The sequence below is a fragment of the Pteronotus mesoamericanus genome, unplaced genomic scaffold (assembly GCF_021234165.1).
Source record: "Pteronotus mesoamericanus isolate MK-2021 breed Mesoamerican mustached bat unplaced genomic scaffold, CSHL_Meso_final contig_309, whole genome shotgun sequence".
NCBI classification, from domain to species: domain Eukaryota; kingdom Metazoa; phylum Chordata; class Mammalia; order Chiroptera; family Mormoopidae; genus Pteronotus; species Pteronotus mesoamericanus.
Window position 1 is genome coordinate 264491 of NW_026555131.1, and position 22786 is coordinate 287276.

The following is a 22786-nucleotide window of genomic DNA, read 5'->3' on the forward strand; positions in this document are numbered from 1 at the left end:
CTCACATTTTATAATCAGGAAGAAATTATAAGCCCCTTATGCAACATTTCCCTACCACGATGTGTCCAAAAAACAAACACTCTTTTATGCCAAACTTTTTTATTCACACATATGGTAAAAATATCAGTTAGGAGTGAAATCATTATGATGACAGAAGTCACTGTACAGACCGACTGACTCCAAGTGCAGCCAAATTCCCCCAAATCAGAACATGAGCAACACAGAGCTCCTTAACACCTCTGCACTCACACACACTTGCCCACACCCACCCACATCCTGACCACCACAGGTGCAAAATGCAGACATAACCCAGGGCCTCTTCTCTGGCTTATCAGGCCCTAGGGATGAGAAGAGAGAACTGATCCATGAAAGAAGGTGGAGATCCTGGCTGATGTGGCTCAGCTGGTTGGAGCGTCATCCCTAACTTAAAGGCTATGGGTTCAATCCTCAGTCCAGGTGTGCATGATCCCTGGTCCAGGCATGTGCGGGAGGCAACCAACTGATGTTTCTCTCTCCCCCCAAAAGCAATGAAAAATATCCTGGGGTAAGGATAAAAAAAGGGGGGTGGGTAGGGAGCTGAGGCTGTTCGCTACATCTCTGCTCCACCGATGATTCAGAGGCGGCAAGACAGGAAACACCAGGTAGTTATTTCCTTGGCACAAAACTTTACAAAAATGTTGAGGGGCTTAAGTTAGTCTCAGGTTTAGATCCAAGTAGGAAAAAAACGGGGGAAATCTGGTCATTTACATTCTAAAAAAAAGGGGAAAGAGGATTTAAAACTTGATCCCTATGCTCCCATCAGATGGCAGCATGACCATAAGCAGTTATCAGCAAGGCCAAACTGGTACCACATGACTATGATTTCATCCAAAGAGCATAGCTTGCTTTTATCTTATCTCTGAAGGACATAAAATTTCAGAGGAACAAGAGGGTCACACAGACCCATTACGTTAGTGTTTGAGGCAAGATTTCATCTCTTCGTTCACCCAACTTGTTTACAGCTCTGAGAGCTCCAGGGAGTGGCCCAACCACACTCCTTTGCTTATTAGCCTTCTGAAATAGACAAGTCCTTGGCATCCAGTCAAACGTGAAGTGAGAAAAATTATGCCTGAATCAAAATGGTATTTTTTAGACAGTATAGAAGTTCTATTCAGTTCTCTAATTCCTACTTTTTGACATAAAGATTAAAAAAAAAATTAGTGTGATGTTTTGAGCATCTCTATTGACCCTATCAAAACAATGATAACACAGAAAGCTACTGTCTAAAAGGAATCATTTCCCAGTGTTCTTGGTAAATGAGCCAAGGAATGAGGAGCCAAGCCAGGTTAACACAGTGCATGAATACAGAAGAGTTGGCCAATCCAAAGGAAATGGCTTTGGGTAGTCGATGAGTAGTATTTGGGAGGCAAGAAAAGAAATTTCCTGGTACAAACTTTATGTCCTATAGATAGCAAGGTGAGGACAAGGCACTTACACTGCCAAGCAATAGTGCACATTCATTCAACACTAGGATGGTTATCAAGGGCACTCCCGATGACCCCTCACTGAACCATCAACCAGCCAATTTCACTCTCCAGTTGGACCTTTAGAATAAAGGAAGTCCAAATGCAGAACTGATGATGGAAACTGGAATGCTGGCAGAGGAAACTACTCAGAGGGAGCAAAAACAAGTCATCCCCTTCTGGCCTGAAGTGTGTTCCAGATTAGCTCACTGAAATACTGAATCGTAAAATGCTTGGCCTGAGAATATGACAATGTCCCCATGGATGCCTCCTTCTTCTCTGTTTTGATAAAGAGCAAAGAGGGCTCTGAATGAAATCGGACACCAGTTACTGAATTATCTTGCACTGGTGGTTACAGCAGACATCTTTTAGTACATGTCTTCCTTCCGTGGCAGAGTGATAGGGACCGAGACAGGGCTAGAAGCAGCCTGTCCCTTCTTATCCCAAAGCCCTTGTTCAAGCATATTCGATCCGGGCAGGGCCACAACTACCCTCGTTCTTCCGTTCAGAAGACGGGGTGGTGGCCTTGGCTTCACTACCCATTTCCACAGGCTTAGATGAGATATAGTCCTTTACTTTGATCTCCATGTTCTTAGCTTTCAGAGTGGCCATGTGCAGCTTCTCCAGGAAATCCGGCATGCCTGTTGGGAAAGAGGGAAATCTGAGTAGGCTAATGGATCAAACCAGCTGTGGGATCAAAATTCAAAAGCCCTGTTTCCTTCGTGATGGAGCCCATCCCACCTTTTAGAAATCACAGCCCGAGACAGCTGCCTCTCAAACTGTGTAAGGCGTGAAAACAATTCATGACCTCTGAAATATTTTGCAAAGAGGTGCTGAAAGCCACTTACATCCGAAGTGGCTCTCGTTCAGGCAATGACATCATCACCTATCAGTAACACAGCCTATATATCTGCCAATTTTATTTCAATAAATGTCACACAGAAACACCTAGTCTCCTTTTCATTCTCCCCCTGAGGTATAAGCAACTGCCTCACATCAGAGTGCTTTTTAAGGCAAGGCATTGAAAGGGAAAGGTGTAGGCATAGCCATAGTGTGTAACCTTTGTTAGGACTCAGGTGACTGTCCTACAACATTTTCTCTAACAGATTTCATGGTCCCCCAACACTAAGAAGAAAAACTTGAAGTGCATTAAAGTCCATAGTCTGTATTTAAGGCATTAAGTGAATACTCTTCTTAAAACTCCCTTCCAGGCAGCTTTTTCTGGGACGTCATACTTCTCATCTCTCAAAACCCTGGTGGAGATTTCCACAGTTTCAGAGTATTCAAGCACTAGCTTAGAAGGACATTTAATTTCCCCAACAGGGCTCCAGTGACACAAATACTAATCTTCTTGCTGCCAATAAGAAACTAGAGAAAAACAAAATGCTCAACCCAGGTTCCAGGCCATGCACACAAATGCCCACTCACCGCTGGAAACCATCCAACTAACACAGTAGCGAGGAAACACAGTCTGGGGATTGTCACTGTATGTCAACAAGTAGTCAAAGCCATTCTGGAAAAGAAAACAGCAAAGATGAAGGTACCCGAATTACCCACCACAGCCTCTGTTACCTAGGCTCACAGGGTAACTATGACCTGAACCTGGGGCGGCGACGTTTGTTTTACCCTAAGCAGAAGAATGAACACTGGAGAGGTTGGGCCTGCTTGCGAGGTTGGCCCTCAGCTGGAGTCTGGGAACTTGGCTCCCGGAGAGTCCCCAGTCAACAGCTGACTGCTAAGGGTGGCTCCCTGTGCCTTGTCTATTAGTGCAAAACATACAATTTAGGCTGAGCACTTGCTTTCCTCCCAGGGCTCTGCAATTTTGGTATGTACTGAGCCATGGGTACCTATATGACCACCCCCAATAAAAGTCTCAGGTGCCCAGTATCTAATGGGCTTCCCTGGGCAGGAACATGACACCATGTTGCTGTGTTCTTGTTGCTGGGAGGAGAGTGGGCTCTCTGTGATCCTCATGACAGGAAGAGGGCAAGGGAAGCCTGCCCGTCGGTCCTTCCAGGCTGCCTTTTCCCTTATGATCCAGCTGCCATGCAGCATATCATTGCAATGAATCTTAGCCATGAGGACAACTATATGCTGAGTCTTGTGAGTCTTTCTAGTGAATCTTCTAATATAGGGGTGGCCCTGAAGATCCCCAAAACATACCCCCAATGTTTACAGATCTTAATCTTTACCAAAATGGTATTTACTGCTACTAAGAGTCAACATTTATATAGCGCTTAACTATGTGCCAGGAACTGCTTCAACTCCTCACAACAGTCCTAGAATGTGGGAGCTGTTAGCCGCTTTTACAGATGAGGAAACTCAGCTCAAAGAGGTTAAGTAACTTTGCCCAAAGTCACCCCCCATATACTCAACAAGAGCCAACATGAACTCCCATGTACCCATACTTCCTGAATCAGCCCTCTCATTGCCTGATGGAGTGAAGGATGAGGATTAAGGAGATGTATGGGTGTCCTGATCTTAGCAGAGGTATGAACCAATTATGCTCCAGCTAAAGGGGTGAGAGAGAATCACTTGTGTCTTTACTTTGTGAGGCAGATGGCCACAACGCCAGGTGGCAGACCTAGACTTTAAAACTCGTGTGCCTTTCTACCAAAGTCAGTACCCTTTTTTCTTGAGCAAATTGCTTCATCTTTTATTCATGTACTCAACATTATCTTAATGTCTGCTATGTGTCTGACACTCTGCTAGGTGCTACAGAGAAAAGAAAAATGTGCTAGTCCTTGCCCTTGGGAACTTTCAATTAATGGGCTTACTGGGTGCCTAAATGGGTGCTGTAGCAGAGCTAAAGAAGGAATACCATGGAAGCAAAGAGGAAGGAGAGGTGAGGCCCAGACAGCAGGAATGGGAACAGTACCAAACAAAGGCCAGTTATAAGACTTAGGAAATACACATTTTTTAGTAATCACATTTTTTTTTTAATTTTTAAGTCATGTTTATTCTATTAGTTTTCTCAATTGTTCCCCCTTTGCCCTCCTCCACCCATCCCACCCTACCTGTCTCCCACAGTCAACTCCTACTTTGCTGCCCATGTCCATGTCATTCATACATGTTCTTTGTTTATTCCTTTCCCCTTCTTTCCACCATTATCCTCCTTCCCATCCCCTTGGGCTACTTTCAGTCTGCTCCATGATTCCATGCCTGTGGTTTATTTTGTTCGTTAGCTTATTTTGTTGAATAAAATTCACTTTTCCACTTATAGGTGAGATCATATGGTATTTGTCTTTCACCAACAGTGAAAGCATATTATGCTTATTTCACTTAGCATAATATTCTCCAGTTCCATTCATGTAGTCAGAAAAGGTAGGAGTTCCTTCTTTCTTTTTTTTAAATGAAGATTGATTTTATTTAAATGTCAAAATCCATTATAAAATATTAAAATTTAAATCCATTATAAAGGTCTCAGCAATTAAAACATGACACAAGCAGAAATAATCAAGTAGATCATGAAATAAAATGAGCATTCTAGAATCAATTGTATATATCTGTCTAACAATGTAATATATGGTTAAATTGATATTTCAAATCAATGGAGAAAATAAGGCTTGTTCAACAGATAAGGTGCATGGACCACTATTACTTGAAATAAAACAAATATAGAGCCCTATTTCACACATTCTACAAAAAATATTCAGGTAAATTAAAAATCAATCTGGAAAATCTCAGGAGCATTAGGAGAAAATACAAACTAATATTTTTCTTACCCTGAAGTAAAACATTCAAACCCAGAAGCTATAAAGTAAAATACTGACAATATGACTCTATTAAACATTTAAGATTATACAGCAATATACATATAAAAAAAGTTAAAGGACAAGTAACAGAATAGCAAAGTATTTGCAACATCTTAAAAAGGGTTAATAGTTTGTTTTTTTAGGGAAAAAAATCCTACAAACATTTAATCAAAACTGGATAAAGAATACCAAAAAGTCATTTAAAGCTCTTTTAAAATAATAGAAATAGGCAAGCAATATACAAAAACAGGTTTAGTTTCAACAAATAATAAAGTAACAATTAAAATAGTATCACTGTCACAATCAGATTAATAAGTATTAAAAATATTGGTCATATCAAGTATTGGTGACTGTGAGAGGAACTGGGTATTCATAGACTCTTTTTCTTCATCTTCTTAAAGCAGTCCCTTTAGCATATCTTGCAATGCTGGTTTGGTGGAGGCGTATTCCTCTAGCCTTCTTTTGTCTGGGAAACTTCTTATTTTGCCTTCCATTTTAATTGAGAGTCTTGCTGAGTAAAGCAGTCTTGGTTGCAGGCCTTTGCTTTTCATTACTTGGAATATATCTTGCCATTCCCTTCTGGCTAGCTGTATTGGTGCTCTGTTGTATGTTACTACCTGAGTCTCCCCCCTTTCCTTTAGGATTCTGTTTGTCTTTGGTATTTGTCATTTTAATTATGATGTCTTGGAATGGGCCTCACTGGGTTCCTCTTGAATGGGAAACTTCTGTGCTTCCTGGACTTGTGTGCCTTTTTCTCCCCTCAAATTAGGGAAGTTTTCCATCATTACTTTTTCAAACAGGTTCTCTATCCCTTGCTCCTCTTCTTAATCTGGTATCCCTATTATATGGATATTATTAAGTTTCAGGTTGTCCTGCATTTCCCTCAACACCTCTTCATTCTTTTTGAGTCTATTTTCATTTTCTTGCTCTTTCTGGAAGCTTTTTTTCATCTTATCCTCCAACTCGCTGATTCGATCCTCGGCTTCATCTAGCTTGCTTTCGACACCTTCTATTGTGTTCTTCAATTCAGAAATTGTATTCTTCATTTCCTCTTGTTTCTTATTGATAGTTTCTATGTCCTTTTTCATGCTGATATAGTTTGCAGTAAGTTCCTCGTAGTTTCCCTGTAGTTTTTGGTAATTCCTTCTGAGCTCACACAGCTCACTGAGCTTCCTTAGAACTGTTGTTTGGAACTCTCTATCTGATAGTTTCCTTGCCTCTATTTCATTTAGTTCTCTTTCTGAGGATTCCTACTTTCCATTCAACTGGGGGGTGTTTCTTTGTCTTACCATTATTTATGAGACTCTTCTTTTTTGCTTCTGCTTCTTAAATTGATCTGTCTTGATTTCCTGACTTTGTAGTGTGAACTTCTATGGTAGGAGACCGCTGTTTTTTCTTTCTGGATCTGTCTCTGATGATGTCAGATGTTGACCCTGTCTGACCTTAGACAGTCTGTTTGAGACTTCCAGGGATCTACTGTCTGTGGCTGTCTCCTTCAGCTGTTAATCTATTCACTCTGCACTAAGCAGGCCACCTTAGACACCACAGGGCAAGGCAAAGTCCTTCCTGGGGGTTGGGTTATTGGGTCCTCTCACAATGCTGCCATTCAGGGGAGTGATCTGACTGAGCAAGATGGCTGCTGCCTATGGGGGAGGAGTCAGCACCAGAATCCCACCATCTACTCTCTCAGTTCTCTCCCCAAAGCCTCCTTCCCCAGTCTCCCCTCCAGCGTCTCTAGCCCACTCTGCCCCCGCCTTTCCTGGAGATCAGGGTAAATGGCTGCAAATAAAAATTTATGCGATGGCCCTTTAAACGGCTCTCTGCGTCTCCAGCCGCCTGTCTCTGGCAGGGAGCAACCCTGATGTTTTTCACAGCTGTTATCTGTGTACATTTTGGGTTCTGGTGCTGTAGGTTGGAGATCCTTGCTTTTGATTTAGAGCCTGTTCATCTCAGAGGGATCCAACGGGCCGTTTCAATATCCTTTTGGTGCTGCCGCCCATGGGCGCCCCGCCTGCCTTCTCAAGTTGCTACCACACTCCTTCCCAGTTAGGTTGTGCTAACGCTGATACGTCTGTCTCTGAAGTGACAAGGCTCCTCTCTCCCTATTGTTCAGTTGTTTATTCCAGGTGATTTCTCCACAATTTAGTTTTAATTCCAGACTGGTCCTGGGAGGAGGTCACTGTGACTTCCACTCACTCCTCTGCCATCTTGATTCTCCTCCATCACATTTTTGATCTTGTTGATACTACTACTCTGATGCTGGTTAAAATAAATGAATGAATGTTATTTTGGGGTGGTGAGAGTTGAGAACTGAGTTTTTCAGCCCAGGGAAAAAGGGTAGATTTAAAATATAAATGAAAATTATACAGTCCTGAGTCTGACTGTCAAATAAACAAACAAAACTTATTACTTACTTGGTTCTATGTTGTGAAACCTAAGAACAAAAAGCAGGCCATGACTATGTGTAATCCTAGAAGACAAACTGTGGTACTTGATTGACAGTTTCTAAAGTGGAACCAGGGCTCCCTGAAGATATATGAATGTCCAGGTTTAGAGCTAAAACTGAAAAATGAAGCTCGGACATCTTGTAACAGAAAACGGAGAGCTCCTAAGGTCAAGTCAAAGGACCTGAGCCAGTAAGATGAGGCTCCTTATGGACAAACACAATACAATTTGACATCAATAAGAATAACTGTAATGGATTAAAGTTAACCAAATACATACATTCTCTGAGTTTCTAACGGCACTTTTTAAAAAAAGTTACCTTTGGAGGATCCCTTATTGAAAAAAATAATTTATTATTCTGAGAGCTAGTAAAAGTAAAGGAAACCTATTAAGTATTTCTCTTATCTCCATTTCCTATGTAAACTATAGGAAACCAAATAGCTGATGAGAAAATGTTTCAGTAAGTGGTTCAACTATAGTCATGGCTGGTGTGGCTCAGTGCATTGAGCACCGGCCTGCCAACCAAAAGGTCACTGGTTTGATTCCCAATCAGGGCACGTGCCTGGGTTGCAGGCCAAGCCTCCAGTAGGGGACATATGAGAGGCAACTACACACTGATGTTTCTCTCCTTTTTCTCCCTCCCTTCCTCTCTCTAAAAATGAATAAAACCTTTAAAAAAAAAGTATTTCAACTAATAAATGGAAATAAATGAAGAAAAGATGAATTATAAAATCACCATTTTGTAACTCCTAATAAAATGATGGATCTGAAAAATAATCATTAAGCACTTCAAAATTCCCAAAGGAAGGGACAATAAGACATTTGCCTAATAAAGTGGTCTTGACCCAAACAAACAAAACAACCCAAATCTATTCAAGCCTCTAGATCTCAGGACCAATGTTTAGGAAATAGAAGGGACAGAGAAGTATGTCAAATAATACTACACACTATGGGGATACAATCGGCAAGACAAAACCCCGATCTTCAAAAAATACAATTGCAAGGCCCTGACCGAGTAGCTCCGTTGGTTAGAACATCATCCCAATACACCAAGGTTGGAGGTTTGATCTCTGGTTGGGGCACATACAAGAAGCAACCAATGAGTGCATGGATGGGAGCAACAACAACTTGGTGTTCCTCTCTCTAAAAATCAGTAAATAAAAAAAATTTTAAATTCTTTGAAAAAATACAACTGCAAGGAAGAAAAGGAGAACTTAATGATTTCAAGAGACTGCAAACATATTATGGAGGATTTTCAAAGATGGCAGAATAGGTGGAAGCTGCACCCACCTCATTCTATGACTACCTCAAAAATACAACTGAATTACAGAACAATCAGCCCGGATAACCATCTGAAGACTAGTTGAACAGAAGTTCTCTAACTAAGAATATACAGAAAAAGCCATTACATCCAGACTGATAGGAGGGGAAGAAACACTAGACGGGCCAGCCCCACAGTCACATGTGGTAATTGAGAATCTGGAGTAATAGCTCAGCTGCAGAGGTCCCCCGTGAGGAACAAAGGCTCTCAACCCCATGTAGGGCTCCTCAGCCCAGAGCAGCAGTGCTAACTAAGAAGAGCCTACATAATATCTGGCTGTGAAAATCAGCGGAATTCCATCCTCCTGAGTGTGGCAGCAGAAAGCTACTGGAAACCCAGGCATCGTCTTAAAGGGATGGAGCACAAAATCTCACTCACGGGCACTCATCCTGAGCTCTGGAAGAACAGTAGCTTAGGGGGTACTGGTATCACACAGGGAGAGAATGAGCTGTGTGGCTTTGGGGAGAAGGGTGGAAGAAGAACTACTATGGTCCCGGTGTTGAGTCCTTCTCCCAAACCACCCACGAATGCCATCTTTCCTGGGTCAAGGACTCCCACCGTATGGCATTAGCCTGGGGAGGTACACTAGCCCTACCCCAACAACTACTAAGGCTATAAGCTCTACCAACTGCAACGAGCATGGGTTCATGTTACAGTCTTTTTACACCCTGAGGCCCTGCCCTGACAAGCTTGCACAGGGCTGTGGGCTCTGTCCATGGCAACCACCCTTACTTGAAAAACTCTCAAGGAATTCTGAGTGGGCTCGGGGTGCCAAACACACACAAGCAGAGACTGCGTTAGCTATGTGGCTTTAGGATAAGGGCTGTCCTCCTGTGTGCCTGACCGGCGCCACCCTTCCTATACTAAGCCCTTCTTCCACAGGGCCAAATCTTAATCTGCTGTGTCTAATGAACTCTGCTGGGTGGCTTCAGACCAAAACAGCACACCTGATAAACTCCATAAGCAAGGCACTCAAAGGGAGGTCCTAGCAGGCACTAGACCCTGCTGGCTGAATTCTACCTCCTGGGGTCAGCCCTGTACAACAGCTCATATGCTGTGGTGGGGCCAGCCTGAGTCCCCACTCACTGATGTGCCAACAGCAATCAAGACTCAACTATAATAGGCCCTGGCTGGAGTGGCTCAGTGTACTGAGTTCTGGCCTGTGAATCACTGGTTCAATTCCAAGTCAGGGCACATACCCAGGTTGCAGGCCTGGTCCCCAGTAGAGGGTGCCCAAGAGGCAACCACACATTGATGTTTCTCTCCTTTTTCTCCCTCCCTTCCCCTCTCTCTAAAAATAAATTTAAAAATCTTACCAAAAAAAAGACTCAACTACAACAGAAGGACTCACATAATCAACACAAGGTACATTCCTAGAGCACCTAGCTCAGATGATCAGAGACTGCACCACTGAGCCCCATAGGACACCACTACATGGGGCCACTCTATCAAGACTGGAAAACATAGCAGATCCCCCTAATAGACAGAAACACACATAGAAAATTGGCCAAAACAGGGAGACAGAGAAACATGCCCTAAATGAAAAAAACAGGAAAAAATCTCCAGAAAAAGAACTACATGATATGGAGGCAGGTAATCGATGAAGGGGGAAGGAGCAGAGGGGCAGGAAGGAGAGAGAGAAGTCAAAACAATAATTATAAGGATGTTCAAGGAACTTAGGGGAAGAACAGATGAACTCAGCGAAAACTTCAACAAAGAGATAGCAAGCATAAAAAAAGGACAAAGAAACCAAAAGAAAGAACCAGTCAAAAATGAAGAACACAATAACTGAAATGAAGAATACACTGGAAGGAATCAACAACAGGTTAAATGAAGCAGAGGACTGAATTGGCAATTTGGAATACAGGTAGCAGACAACACCCAATCAGAGCAACAACGAAAAATTAATTTTAAAAAATGAAGATAGATTAATAGACAGCTGGGACAACATCAAGTGTTAACAATACCCACATCATAGGGATACTGGAAGGGAAAAAAAAGAGCAAGGGATTGAAAACCTATTTGAAGAAATGAATGAAAACTTCACTGATGTGGCAAAGGAAATAGACATAAAAGGCCAGGAAGTGCAGAGTCCCAAAAAAGATGAGCCCAAACAGGCCCACACCAAGGCACATCATAATAAAAATGAAAAACGTTGCAGACAAGAGCAGCAAGAGAAAGACAGCTGATTTCTCAAAAGAAACTTTTTGGGTCAGAAGGAATTGGCATAAAATATGCAAAGTGATGGAAAGCAAAGACCTACAACCAAGGCCACTCTACCCAGCAAGGCTATCATTTAAAATAGGAGAAATAAAGTGCTTCCCAGAAAGAAAAAGCTAGATTTCATAACCACCAAAGCAGTATTACAAGAAATGTTAAAGGAAATTTAAGAAGAAGGAAAAAAAAAAAGAGGAACATAAATAAACTAAAATGGCAATAACTACCTACCTATCAATAATCAATTTAAATGAAAAAATGGATTAAATGCTCCATTCAAGAAACACAGAGTAGCTGAATGGATAAACATATCCACATATATGCTACCTACAAGAGAACCATTTCATCAAAAGACACACACAGATTAAAAGAGATGAAAAAAGATATTTCATGCAAATGGAAATGAAAAAAAAACTTTTATCAGACAAAATAAGACTTTAAAACAAAGGCTATAATATGAGACAAAGGACATTACATGATAATGGGATCATTCCAACAAAGATATAATCCTTATAAAATTTATGCACCCAACATAGGAGGCACCTAAATATACAAAGCAAATATTGATAAACATAAAGGGAAAGACTGACAGTAATGCAATCATAGTAGGGGACTTTAACACCCATGGACATCAATGGATACATTTTCTAGACAGAAAATCAACAAAGAAATGGCAGCCTAAACCAGACAGATTTGATATTTTCAGAGCATTTCACTTCAAAGCAGAACATACATTCTTTTCAAGTGCACATGGAACAGGCTGCAAGACATACCACATGTTAGGTCACAAAGTCTCAAAAAATGTAAGAAAGTTGAAATCGTATTAAGTATCTTCTTCAGCCACAATGGTATGAAGCTGGAAATAAATTACAAGAAAAAACTAAAAAAACACACAAAGATATGGAGGTTAAATAACATGTTACTTAACAATGGGGTCAAGAAAGAAATCAAAAGATACCTCAGAACAAATGAAAACCGGAATACAACGATCCAAAAATCTACTGGGGACACAAAACAGTCCTAAGAAAATTCATAGCAATACCGGTCAACACCTCAAGAAACAAGAATATCAAACACTCTAACCTTATACCTAAAGCAACTAGAAAAAACAAAAAATGCTCGAAGTGAGTAAACAGAAGGAAATAATAAAGGCCTGAAAGAAAATAAAAGTCTAAAAAACCAATACTAAAGATCAATGAAACCAAGAGCTGCTTCTATGAAAAGATAGATAAGACTGATTAACCTGCCCTGGGTAGTGTGGCTCAGTGGACTGAGTGCTGGCCTGTGAACCAAAAGGTCACTGGCTTGTTTCCCAGTCAGGGCATATGCCTGGGTTGCGGGCTAGGTCTCCAGTTAGAGGTCTGCGAGAGGCAACCTAACTGATTTATCTCTGGCACACTGAAGCTTTTCTCCCTCTCTTTCTCCTTCCCTTCCCCTCTCTCTAAAAATAAATAAATAAAATCTAAAAAAAAAAAAGACTGATAAACCTTTAACCAGACTCATCAGGAAAAAAAGGACACTCCATGGCTGGTGTTGGTTCAGTTGGTCGGACAGTTGCGCAATAGACCAAAGAGTCGTGGGGTTGATTCCCAGTCAGGGCACGTAGGAGAAGGCAACTGATTGATGTTTCTCTCCCCACGCTCTCTAAAAGCAATGGAAAAATGTCCTCAGGTGAGAATTTTAAAAAAGAGAGAGAACCCAAATAAACAAAATCAGAAATGAAAAAGGAGAAGTGACAAGTGACACCACGGAAATACAAAGGATTATAAGAAACTACTATGAACAGTAAATTGGACAATTCAGAAGAAATAAATTCCTAGAAACAAACAATCTTCCAAAACTGAATCAAGAAGAAACAAAAAATCTGGACTCATTACAACCGATGAAATCAATAATCAAAAAACTCCCAAAAAACAAAAGTCTGGGACCAGACAGCTTCACAGGTGAATTTTACCAAGCATTAAAAAAATTAACACTTATCTTTTTCAAACTATTCCAAAGATTTCAAGAGGGAAGACTCTCAAAGCTTATTTTATTAGGTCATTGTTATCCTGATTCCAAAAACACATAAACATGTACCAAAGAAAGAAATTTATAGACCAATATTCCTGATGAACATAGACACAAAAATCCTTCACAAAATATTAACAAACTGAATTCAGCAATACATTAAAAAGATCATATACCACAATCAAGTGTGATTCATTCCTGAGATGCAAGGCTGGTTCAAAATTGATTTGTGGAAATAAATTAACAAACAAAATGAAGGATAAAAAACCGTATGATTGTATCAACAGATATAGAAGAAGAATTTGTCAAAATGCAGCATCCATTTATGATAAAAACTCTTAGCAAAGTGGGAATAGAGGGAACATACTTCAACATAATAAAGGCCATACATGACAAACCCACTGCTAACACCATACTCAACAGGGAAAAACTAAAAGCGTTTTCCTTAAGATCAGGAACAAGTGATGTCCACTTCCATCACTCTTTTTCAACATAGAATTGGAAGTCCTAGCCACAGCAATCAGACAAGAAGAAATAAAAGGCATCCAAATTGGAAAGGAACAAGTAAAACTGTCATTATATGCAGATGAAATGATACTATATATATAGAACCCTAAAGATTCCACTGAACTACTAGAACTGATATATGAATCCAGCAGAGTAACAGCATACAAAATATTTCAGAAATCAGTTGCATTTTTAAATGCCAGTAATGAACTATCAAATTAACTAAGGAAACAATCCCATTTACTACTGCATGAGAAAAAAAAATATCTGGGAATAAATTTAACTAAGGATGTAAAAGACCTGTACTCAGAAAATTATAAGACAATGAAGAAAGAAATTGAAGATACAAATAAATGGAAGCATATACTGTATTGTTGGATAGAAAGTATTAATATCATTAAAATGTGCATTCTATGCAAAACAATCTATACATTTAATGCAATGCCTATCAAAATACCAATGGTGTCTTTCCACAAAACTGTAACAAAAATTTATACGGAACCCCAAAAGACCCTGAATAATCATTACAATCTTAAGAAGAACAAAGTTGGAAGTATTATAGTATATCAAACTATACAAGGACACAGTAATCAAAACAGCATGGTACTGGCATAAAAACAGGCACATAGAGCAATGAAACAAAAAAGACAGCCCCAAAATAAACCCACATCTATATGATCAACTAAGGTATGACAAAGTAGGTAGGAACACACAACGGGGTAAGGACAGTCTCTTCAATAAGTGGTATTGTGAAAATTTAGATACATGTAACAAAAAGTAAAATTAGACTTACCTTCTTACACTACATACAAAAATAAACTCAAAAATGAATTAAAGACTTTGTAAGACTTGAAACCATAAAACTCCAAGAAGAAAACACAGGTAGTACACTCTGACATTTCTCTTAGCAATATTTGTTCTGATATATCTCTTTAGGCAAGGGAAACAAAAGAAAACAGTAAACAAATGAAAATACATCAAATTAAAAGTTTTTTGCACAGCAAAGAAAATCAACAAAATGAAAACACAACCCACCAAATGGGAGAAGATATTCACCAATGATACATCTGATAAAGGGTTATTACCCAAAATTTATAAAAATTCATATAATTCAATACCCAAAAAACAATGCAATTAAAAAATGGTCATAGAATCAGAATAGACATTTCTCCAAAGAGGACATATAGATAGCTAACAGACATATGAAAAGATGCTCAATGTCACTAATCATCAGAAAAATACAAATTAAAACCATAATGAGGTATCACTTCATACCTATCAGAATGGGTATTATCATTAAATCAACAAACAAGTGTTGGTGAGGATGTGGAGAAAAGAAAACCATCATGCATTTTTGGTGAGAATGCAAATTGGTACAGACGCTATGGTAAACAGAATGGAGGCTCCTCAAAATACTAAAAATGGGACTGCCTTACACTCAAGCAATTCCACTGCTGGGTATACAGCCAAAGAAACCTGAAACACTAATTGGAAAGAACATAAGCAAACCTATGTTCATTGCAGTATTAGTAACAACCAAGATATGAAGGCAACCCAAGTGACCATCAACAGATGACTAGATAAAGTTGTGGTACATACATCAATGGAAAATTACTTGGCCATAAAAAATGAAATCTTAACATCTGTGACAGCACAGATGGACCCAGAGGGTATTATGCTAAGTGAAGTAAGTCAGACAGAAAAAGACAAATACCATATGATTTCACTTATATGAGGAATCTAAAAAGCAAAATAAATGAACAAAACAGAAACAGACTCATAGATACAGAGGACAAACTGATGGTTGTCAGAGGAGGGAGTCTGGAGGGCTGGGTGAAAAAGATGAAGAGAGTGAAAGGACAAATTAGCAGTTACCAAAGAGTCACAGGGATGTAAAGCAAAGCTTAGGGAATGTAATCAATAATACAATAATAAATACGTATATGCCAGGTAAGTACCTGAAATATTGGGAGGGTCACCTTGTAAATTATGATTGTCTAACCACTGTGTACACCCAAAACTAACTTTAAGTAATACTGAATGTCAAAAAAATAATAAAATTAATTTCTCCTTTAAAATTAGACAGATATTCTCTTCTAGATATCTGAGGATTTATACTCTCCTTCTGAGTGCAGTTTTATATTCAGTGTACAACACATTATTCTGAGGCTGATGGTCTAGTACAAGAACTACATAAACCTTCCATTCTTCTCTTTTTTTCTCAGGCTGGTCATTGGTCATTTCACTGCTCAATCATGTGCCAGATGGGGAACTAAAACACACTGACAGTTGTTGAAGGCAGAGGTGTCTTAGCAAAATGCACAAACTGAGCACCAGTTCTGGATTCTGAGGACATGGGTTCAATCTGTGACTGTACCACTTACCAGAACAGACAATAAATGCTGCCTGGTGTCTGGGCTTAGACGTCAGTTTTACCTTGGATTGAAAACTAAGCTCCTACCACTTACTGTTTGTATGACTGTGGGCAGAAGAAATAACTTTAATGCATGTCAGTGTATTCATTTATTCATTGGGAATGACAATAGCATGTATCTCATAGCATTGTAATGAAACAGTTCACATATAAAGCACCAAAGGTGGTTGTTCTATGTAATGGTAACCATTATTATCACAGTTGTATAAAATCAAATATGTCCTTTAAGTTTGTCTTCAGTTCCCTAACCTGTAAAATAATGTCCACCTCACAGAGTTGTTGTAAAAATTATCCTATTTGACAGTATGGAAGGATCGTGCATATAACAGGCAATAAAATGTTGGTCATAGCAAATTCTTTTAAAAAAATGACATAAGCAAGCTTCAATGTCTGGATATTTGGAACCTGATTCTAATAAACCAACTAAAATGACTTTATGGATACTCAGGAAAATTCAAACGTTGACTAGATACTTGACATTACGGATTATTTATTGTTTTCAAAAATCTTTTTTTGAGATAAATAATGAAAAATCTATAGAAGGGTTCTTTTATAGCATAGCTAAATTTTGCTTCAAAATAATCAGGGGAGTGGGAAAGCATACAGATAAAACAAGTTTGACTATGAGCTGACCTCTTTTGAAGCCGGGATGGGTATTTAAAGTTATCGCTAGTTCTTCATTTTTAGTACACATTTCAAATTTTCCATAGTAAAAAGTAAAACAAAACACCATTTCTTGGCTCAAGAATGTATTTTCCATCAGGCAAATCCAAGCTGGGCTGCCTTTTTCTAGTACCCTTTGTACAGTTCAATGTAATTTATCACTCCTCCTATCTTCTACCTCCCTTTCTATGCAGTGAGACTCTAACACACACAGCAGTCATTCTTCTCTTTGCCTTTGGTTGAATCATGCCTTCTGTCTCTAGCGCCCTTCCTGCTTTCCTCTATCTGTAGTCTATCTGCCTTGTCACAAAAACCAACTCAAGCCTTATCTTTTTCATAAGAGCTTGCCACAAATATACTAAAAGAATCATATAGATAACTCCTAGTGTCCCCCACATCCCAGGTAAAGAAATTACTTATTGGGTGCCTATTAGATGCAACCTACTCTGCCAGGTGCTGAACTATGCCTTAGCTGTTTCATGCTCTCAGTTTCTAAAGATAGCAATGCTGGAACTCAAGTCACTTTCTTTCAAATAGAAATACATGAACAAGGTTCAGATTTCAAAAGCTACATAAAGGAAAGGAGTGAGGTGTAAGTTTGCCTCCCACTGTTCCCAGCCTAATCTAGACTCCCCTTCCTAAAAGCAACTGATATCAATTGCAATCTCATTTCTTTTCTGCCTTCTAAAGCAAAAACTTCCAAACATTTTTAACCACAACACACTGTAAATCATTCTTTTTACAGTACAGCCCAGTTTACTCTCTCTCTCACAGCTTCTCTCAGAGACATACACTCATATGCATTATGTAACCAAACAAGTCTCATGAAATACACTTAAACTCAGATAGTTTCTACTGTTTCACTTACTCTTTTCCTTTGTCAAGCTGGTCATAATTCACTAAACTAATTTTCTCCTCCATTAATGGGTCAGCTATGGTTTCAAAAATACTTCTTTAAAAGTAGCTCTGAGGTAAACACAGGGATCTCCCAATAAAAAGAGAGGCAAACACCACACTGCCTGAGGTAAACCATAATTTCTGTCATATTTAAAGTTCTACTCCAGGTGGTATAAGTAAAACAACTTGATGAAAACAACAAAAACATACTAAAGAACAAAGTTCATATAGCTCTAAAACAAAAGTGATGAGGATGAAAAAAAAAAAGCCATTATAAAGTGAAATACATTCTTGATTTGGCAGCACACATACCAAAAATACACAGTGAAATAAAACTAAAAACAGCAACCACTAGAATCTACACACACACACACAAAACAAAGACTCGGCTAAAAACCACCACGACCACCAAAACACCCCACTGAGCCAAGAAAATGTTTTCAAAGAATAGCCATACAAATTTTAAAGAAGGCAGACAGCATTAGTCTAACCTAGCAATTTTCAAATGATGTGCTGCAAGACTTTTAAAAACACGCAATACTTGACTATTTATTTAGTTAGGGGCACTGATCTCTTTTTCTTAAGACTGTCAAATAAAAAAATGACAACAGCCAACACAAAAATAGCCACCTGGTGTGAATGAATCAAAATTATACCTATTTTTTTTCTCAGATCGGCAGAAAATATATTTTTTGGTATGTTACAGAATTTTAGTAATTAGATTATATGTGCCATGAGAGGAAAACAGTTTAATATCGCTGGTCTAACTCTCTCATTTTACAAGGAGATAGAAGTCCAGAAAGGTTGTATATGTGCATGTTCTTCCCACTGTGGTGAGATTTTAATGGAAAAATACTCACTCTAATTCCTAAAGAATGCTGCTAACCACAGGCTAGTAAGTCAGGGGCTATCATCTTCTCTTGTCCCACAGATAAATGGGACACTGTCGTGGGGGATGCTCCAGGTCTATCAGCCCACGGGAGGGGTTCCCAAAATGCAGCCCCCAGACCAGCAGCCTCAGCCTCACCTAGGAACTTCTTAAAAATGTAAATTTCAGGCCACAGCCTACCCTGTATTGTAACAAACTCCAGTGGACTCTGAGAACCACTGTCCTACAGCAACCCAGGCCCTCCCCATTTCAGATAAAAGGAATTCCAAAGCCACTACACATCACCTCTCAGATGATGTAAAACTCACCTCATCAAATGACTTGTGGGGACGGATAACCATTTGTGATTCATACGATCTGACCCTTACAAATTCTGGAGACTCCGGCACACTAGGGTGCTCCACAGCACTGATAAAGAGAAAAGGTAAGGAAACTGAGTAATGTCTACTTGGAAACAGCATAGGAGCTAATGTTAAGAGGAAAATCTAAAAAGCTGGCACTTATAAAATACAACAGAGGAGTCACTAAGACAAATGAATACAAAGTAACTTTTCAAAGTGAGTTCCTTTGGTAATTCCCAGCTAAGTTTTGTGTTGAAGACAGAGCACTTCTTTTTAAAATTATCAATATTAAGAAACTGAAGAAATGATTTAATGAAAAGCTTGTACCCCTTCAATCTCATGTTCTAGTTGGGATAGATGGGGCCCAGGCTTCACTTATAAGGTCACTAAGAACATGCAAACCCACCACAGACACATATGAATGAAGGACACAGCTAACTGAACTCAGCAGGAGTCCCAGGTAACCATACATACCGTGACACCAGCACCATCACATTGTTTTCCTGATCCACGCTATACCGCCGAACATAAACATAATCCCGTGAGTACATTGGATACTAAAAAAAAAAAGAGAATTATTGTTCTGCCTCACATGGACATGATAAACATAAAACCAGAAGTAAAAATACTCACAGGAAAATGTGTTACCCAGTGAAGAACCTCAGAACCACTAACCACATCTCTCTCAATCACTTCCAGCTTGATTACCAGGGCATCCCACTTTTTCCTATATTCTGTATCCAGCTATGGAAAGAGAAAAGACCCAAGAAATTTAAAACAAAGCTGCAGAAGCCTTCTCCAGAGACTTGGGGCTCTGACCCAAGGACTTTATTCTGAAACAGTGGTCTAACCTAAAAGACAGTGCTAAAGTATGAAAAACATGGCTGTGTTTACTACAGATGAGTCTTTTTAAAAATTCTCTTCTTGCAGGACATCATTACCTTGAAAGTGAATCATAACAAGAAAAAGACAAACCAAAGAACTGTGTAAGAAAAAAAATACGGTGTAACAGGTATGCCTGGGGAACATACAATAGACGATATAAATGTATAAGGGTAAAATAATTCTGAAAAGTTTTAAAGAGACAAAAAGTCCAAAAGGATGAGCAGATACCTCACAGAAAGAAATTCACGTAGTGTATGTTAAAATTTTTCTAACTAAGGAATTTCAAAATAAGACACTATCATATACTTCTAAACCAACCAAAAATATAAGTTGACAAAATTCAGTGCCAAGGGGAAAGTGTGCACTTGCATATTATAGTGGGTGTTGTAATTATCAACTAGTTATTGAAGGTCCAGCAAAACAAATAAAGAATCAAGGAGGGAAAAAAAAAAAATACTTGACTGCAAAACTCTGGATGGTCCTGCCTCCACTTTTCATGTCTCCCCTGGAAGGACAAAAACAGTCTTTGAACAGACACACTTCATTCTCCCTAAAAACAAATACCTTCACTGTAGAAATGTTTCAGATTACTAACTCCTGACTAAATCTATACTGAAGAGAAAATGCTACAAAGGACACTACTGGGTCAATATATAAAACTATAATACCAATAGATTTTGTAAATGTCACACCAATGTTAAATTTACCAACTTTGATTAATGGTACTATGGTTAGTTAAGAGAATATGTCTAGTTTTAATAAATACACACTGAAGGATTCTAAAATAAAGGGCCAGGTATGCAATTTACATCAAATTGTTTAGGAAAAACATAAAAACTACATATCTTCATAAAACATATTAAAGCATTCAAATACATTCCTCTATTTCATCTTTCCAAGAGCCCTGTGAGAAAAGTGTACACTTGCATACTATAGTGGGTTTTACAATCATCAACCAGTTATTGAGGGGGTAAAACTGGTCTTACTCCACTAGACAAAGACATAAGTCAAATGTTTACCCAGATGCTATTTAACATGAGATGAGGCAAAACACAGATGGATGGATGTACTGAAGCCAATGTCTTCTCAGTCAGAAAAATTATTCATGTGGTAATGGTTAAGTGAATTTCCAGGCTTAGAGGTTCCAAATGTGGGAAGAAAATTTACTCACCTGAACATTGAAGAACTGCCGGGGTGTCACATCTGTGTAGGTTCCAAAAACTAGAATGACAAGAAAGAATCACTGTGGATGTTTGCCACACAATTTCGTCACTCACCTATTCCTATCATTTAATTGTACTTCAATTACAGTTCTGACAGATCTCAAAGGCAGATTCAGAAACTAGAAGTCTTATTGGGGTGGCAAAGACATCCTACAGCGAAGTATAGCAAAGAAGATACTAAGACATTTGTCATCTAGGAGAGGAAAAACAATAGACAGTAAAAGACGGCAAATTTCTTGCGAACCAACGGGTACAGAACGATTTAGAGAATACGAGGAACAGAAGGCCTGCACACCTAGGCAACCATGGAACACACTTACAAAGCAGAATAACTGGGCTTACCTCTGTACTGGTAAAGATGGGTGCCTATAATAGGGCGCCGCCACAGCTTAAAGTGTTTCTTATCCATCACCATTTCCCATGGTTGCTCTTTGCCCCCTGAATCTTCATTCCCTTCTGTTTGCAATTTTGGTTCTGGAGGGTGGTGCTCAACCCCTGGACTCTGAAACACAGTTGACATTTCCTCCAACCGTTTCATTTCATCAATGGATCTGAAAAGGGGAAAAACAACAGGCATGGTGCAGGTGGTTGGAGTCAGCCCTGGGAAATGACGTCTACACAAAGATTTGCATAAGAGTAATGTAGATTTAAAAAAGCATAAAGTGAATAAAAACGTGAGTTCCAGAGTCTGATTCCTACTCTAAAATTCCTTAATATATTTAATTACTTAACTAGTCCCCATTTCGTAATTTGTAAAATGGAGATAACAATAATGCCTATCCCAAAGGTTGACTGTAAAAATTAAATAAATTCCTATGTAAACTGGCCCTCGAATGTCAACTATTAAGGTTTATGAATAAGCCCTGGCTGGTGTGGCTCAGGGGACTGAGTGCTGGCCTGCGAACCAAAGGGTTGCTGGTTTGATTCCCAGTCAGGCACAAGCCTAGGTTTGGCCAGGTCCCCAGTAGAGGGTGCGCAAGAGCCAACCACACTCTGATGCTTCTCTCCCTTTCTCCCTCCCTTCCTCCCCTTCTCTCTAAAAATAAATAAATAAAACCTCAAAAAAAAAAAAAAAAGCTTTTAAAAAGAAGGCTTATGAATGTGAAAGGTCATTTAATACCTTTTGCCTATTTTTAATTGGGTTGTTTGTCTTCCTATTATAAGAGTATTTATATATCTTTCTGCCTCTTTTTTAAAAAGATGTAATTCATCTACCATAAGAACTATCCTTTTACTGTATGCAATTCAGTCCTTTTTAGTATAGTCACAAGGTTGTGCAACCATCACCAGTATTCCAGAAAATTTTCATCATCCCCCAAAAAACCTATGCTTATCAGCAGTTACTCCCCAGCCCTGACTCCCCACAGACCCAGGCAACCACTCATCTACTGTATCGATGGACTTATTCTGGATATTCCATATAAATGGAATCATACAATATGATCTCTTATATCTGGCTTTTTTCATTTATGTTGTTTTCAAGGTTCATTCATGTTGTTTTTATTTGTTCTTATGGCTAAATAATAATCCATTGTGTGGACACATCACCTTTTATTTATCCATTCATCAGATGATGGACATTTAGGTTGTTTTCACTTTTTGTCCATTATAACATGGCTTTGATCATTTGTGTACATGTTTTTGTGTAGATGTAGGTTTTTAGTTCTCTTGTATAGATTCCTAGGAATGGATTTGCT

At 39.1% G+C, this 22786-nt stretch overlaps 1 protein-coding gene across 1 annotated transcript; it reads right to left on the reverse strand.

The window, feature by feature from the left end:
- Positions 1 to 1240: 1240 nt before the first annotated feature.
- On the reverse strand, positions 1241 to 21636 carry STARD7 (StAR related lipid transfer domain containing 7). Its single transcript, XM_054575524.1, has 7 exons — positions 21432 to 21636; positions 21038 to 21087; positions 19615 to 19725; positions 19456 to 19538; positions 18949 to 19048; positions 2931 to 3015; positions 1241 to 2143 (listed from the first exon to the last, which is right to left on the reverse strand). The coding sequence occupies exons 1-7, from the start codon at positions 21625 to 21627 to the stop codon at positions 1959 to 1961; spliced, it is 810 nt and encodes a 269-aa protein (XP_054431499.1). The 5' UTR covers positions 21628 to 21636; the 3' UTR covers positions 1241 to 1958.
- Positions 21637 to 22786: the final 1150 nt, after the last annotated feature.

Excerpts from the sequence above, each read along its gene's own strand:
- STARD7 (XM_054575524.1), bottom strand. The coding sequence starts at position 21,627 with ATGAAACGGTTGGAGGAAATGTCAACTGTGTTTCAGAGTCCAGGGGTT. Across the intron at positions 21,088-21,431 it reads CCATCTTTACCAGTACAGAG|TTTTTGGAACCTACACAGAT; the intron begins GTAAGCCCAGTT and ends TTGTCATTCTAG. Across the intron at positions 3,016-18,948 it reads CCCACAAGTCATTTGATGAG|AATGGCTTTGACTACTTGTT; the intron begins GTGAGTTTTACA and ends TTTCTTTTCCAG.